At 49.6% G+C, this 3,374-nt stretch overlaps 1 protein-coding gene across 1 annotated transcript; it reads left to right on the forward strand.

The window, feature by feature from the left end:
* Nucleotides 1-7: 7 nt before the first annotated feature.
* Nucleotides 8-3,103, forward strand: SLC35C1 (solute carrier family 35 (GDP-fucose transporter), member C1; the record flags this gene model as incomplete). The annotated part of the gene is made up of 2 exons (XM_010183253.1): nt 8-359; nt 2,310-3,103. Coding segments are annotated over 2 exons (912 nt in total), but the record flags the coding sequence as incomplete, so codon positions are not given.
* Nucleotides 3,104-3,374: the final 271 nt, after the last annotated feature.

The following is a 3,374-nucleotide window of genomic DNA, read 5'->3' on the forward strand; positions in this document are numbered from 1 at the left end:
CAAGTATCTGCTGGACAGCCCCTCGCTGCGCCTCGATGCCCCCATCTTCGTCACCTTCTTCCAGTGTGCCCTAACAGCCGCCCTCTGCCTGGGCCTCAGCCTAGGGGCGGCCTGTGGGCCCCCCTGCGCTGGCCTGCCCACCCTCCGCCTCGACCCCAAGGTGTCCCGCAGCGTCCTGCCCCTCTCGATTGTCTTCATCGGCATGGTCACCTCCAACAACCTCTGCCTCAAGCACGTTGGCGTGGCCTTCTACAACGCGGGGCGCTCCCTCACCACCGTCTTCAATGTGCTGCTCTCCTACCTGCTTCTCAAGCAGACCACTTCCCTCTACGCCCTCCTCGCCTGCGGAGTCATCATAGGTGAGGGGGAGCGGGAGGGGGCTGCACCCACCCCGTGGCTGGGCCCACAGCCTTGGAGAGCTGGAGGTGGGGTGTCTTCCCCCCGGGAGACACTGGCACAGGTTGCCCAGGGAAGCTGTGGGTGCCCCCTCCCTGGAAGTGTTCAAGGCCAGGTTGGACAGGGCTTTGAGCAACCTGGTCTAGTGGGGGGTGATCTTTAAGGTCCCTTCCAACCCAAGCCATAACGTGATTCTGTGAAACCATCCCCGTGTTTATGGCGGCTCCCTGGTGATGGGGGGTAGCTCAGGGCTTGTGCCTTGCTTTGCCTTGGGCAACTTGCTTTGCATGTCTGGAGCGTGTAGGTGACTCATTAAGAAAGGAAACTACTCTTTCTTGACCATGGCTCCCTTTTTCCTTTGAGCACTAAAAACTCTACTCTCTAATGAAGTTTAACTCGCCTTCCCTTTTTTTCTTTTTCCTCAAAGCCCATAAAGCAACAGGTGGCTTTCTCCCTCTTCTCAAGTGCTTGTTGATCATTAACTTTGGTAACAATAACAGTATTTATATCAGCACCATTGGGAACATACAACAGAGCCAGCCAATTCAGACAGGCTGAATGCATGTGATGAAAGGTTAGCTGATCAAGCCAAGTGTAAAACATCACTAGAAGGGCTGGTTGTGTGGTTCGAAGGTAGGGCAGGGCATTGACTAACTTAATGGGAATTGCTTATGAGCCTTTCATTCCAAAGGCATCGGTTATGCCAAAAACTACCTGCCACTGGAGGGCCATTGAAATGCCAAGGGTGGTGAAATGTTGATTTCATTCCACTTCCAGGTGGCCATGTGTTCACTTTGGTGCTTAGACAAGTAGATGGACTTGGATGAAAGTGAGATGAGAGTCTCCTGACCATAGAGAAGGTGAACAGGAACAGAACTACTGTTTTTTCCACCCAACTGATGCAAACAGTTGCCTTCAGCTAGTCTTGTGTTCGAATATTGCCTAGGACTACGGCATCTGCCAGCCTTACAGGGTTTCTCTAAGACATTGTCCCCGTGGCACCACCTCCTTTTGCTGTGGGAGCATTGCCTGTGTGCCTATAGCAGCATAGCTGAGCATCTTCTGTGGCCTGACACAGAGCCCTTCCTGTCTGTGTATTAAACGTATTTGTGTTTGGGCTTAGTTTGAAGCACATTAGCTGCTTTGTAGGCAACTTCTCAGGCAGCCTCCAACATGAAGCAGCTAATGGAGAGGCGATGCAGTGCTCCTTTAGTAGCTCATCTCCCTTCTTATGTTTTGCATTTGAGCTGGATAGGGAGAGGTCTCCCTCTTTGCCCTGGAGACACAAAGCCTGTAGCTCTGGTTCTGGAGGTGGTTGAGGAGTGCATTACCCATCAAAGGAGTTTAACGTGTTGAAGACACTGCACTCAGTTTCTACCTTCTGATCTTTTTTTTAATCAAGTTTCTTAATATTATATTCATGTGTTCATTACCTTTCCATCTTCTTTTCTGACCTTTCTTTCCCTTCCAGTGCCAGTTAACAGCGCAGTGAAGCCTTTCTTTTCTAAAAAAACCAACGACCTTGAGGAATAGTTCTTGCTACCTGTGTGTCAGTTTGCTGCCTTTTCAATTAAAAAAAATCACAGTCTCCTTGTGAAAATGACTTATACACAAAGAGTAGCTTTAACTTTAGTTCATGGCTCTTTGGAATATTAGTCTATATAATCACCTGCTCAGTGTGGGAATCAGTCCTCTGAGATTGAATGATAGCACAGCAAATTAACCACACTCCCAAAGTAAATCTTCCCAGGATGTTAGTCATGACACTTTTGGAAAGAAAGAGGAAGCCCTTATGCCTGTCTCTGCTTGTGGTTGTGGTTTTTCAGTGTAAGGTAGATAATGAATTGCTGACCTTGTATGGTTTTGAGTCCTTCAGCAGTTGTGCAGATGATGTCTGATTTGTTTGGTTGCAGGTGGCTTCTGGCTGGGTGTTGACCAGGAAGGAGCAGAGGGCACTCTGTCATGGACAGGTATATTCTTTGGGATCTTAGCAAGCCTCTGTGTCTCACTCAATGCCATCTACACCAAGAAGGTGCTGCCTGTGGTGGATGGTAGCATCTGGCGCCTGACCTTCTACAACAACGTCAATGCTTGTGTCTTGTTCTTCCCCCTCATGCTGCTGCTGGGCGAGTTCCGCACCCTCTACCACTTCGACAAGCTGGGGAGCCCCAGTTTTTGGGGCATGATGATCTTGGGAGGAGTGTTTGGCTTTGCCATTGGCTATGTGACCGGACTTCAGATTAAGTTCACCAGCCCGCTCACCCACAACGTGTCTGGGACAGCCAAGGCCTGTGCCCAAACAGTGCTGGCCGTGATCTACTTTGAAGAGACAAAGAGCTTGTTGTGGTGGACGAGTAACTTGATGGTTCTGGGAGGCTCCTTTGCTTACACGTGGGTGAAAGGGCTGGAGATGAGAAAAGTGCAAGAGGATCCTAACGTCAAAAGCGGCGAAAGAAATGAGACTGGTGTGTAGGCAGCCCCTGCACCTCCATTTCTGTGCCTGGGCATTTAACCTTTGGTGCTCCTTCCATCCAGGGGAGAAGAGCAGCAAGGAGCAGGAAGAAATTCACCTGCAAAGTGTATGAGGAACTGTGTCAGGAACCAGAGCCAAAGACCTGACTGGATCATGTTTTATCCGTGGGATCTCACCCTGTATCGGAGTTGGGGAGGGCATGTGTTGTAGAGAGCAGTAAGGGTTTTTGTGATTGTTTTTTAAAATGGATGTTCCTATTGACCTAATCTGGGCAATTTGCATCTCTGGGGGAGGGAGGGTGGACTCATAGTGGACAATGGCTGGGATGAGAGCTTTGTGTAGTTGGGGATCCAGAATTGACTGAATGAATGCCGTATGAATTTACAAAACCTTGAACCTCCATGTAAGGAAGAGGCAGGTAGGCAGGCTATTGCCACCAAATCTCCTTTCCAAAGAGTCTGTAACCACATCCTGCTGAGGGTCTCTCTGTGTTTCTCTCCACCTT

Source organism: Mesitornis unicolor, unplaced genomic scaffold (genome assembly GCF_000695765.1).
Source record: "Mesitornis unicolor isolate BGI_N332 unplaced genomic scaffold, ASM69576v1 scaffold16264, whole genome shotgun sequence".
NCBI classification, from domain to species: Eukaryota; Metazoa; Chordata; class Aves; order Mesitornithiformes; family Mesitornithidae; genus Mesitornis; species Mesitornis unicolor.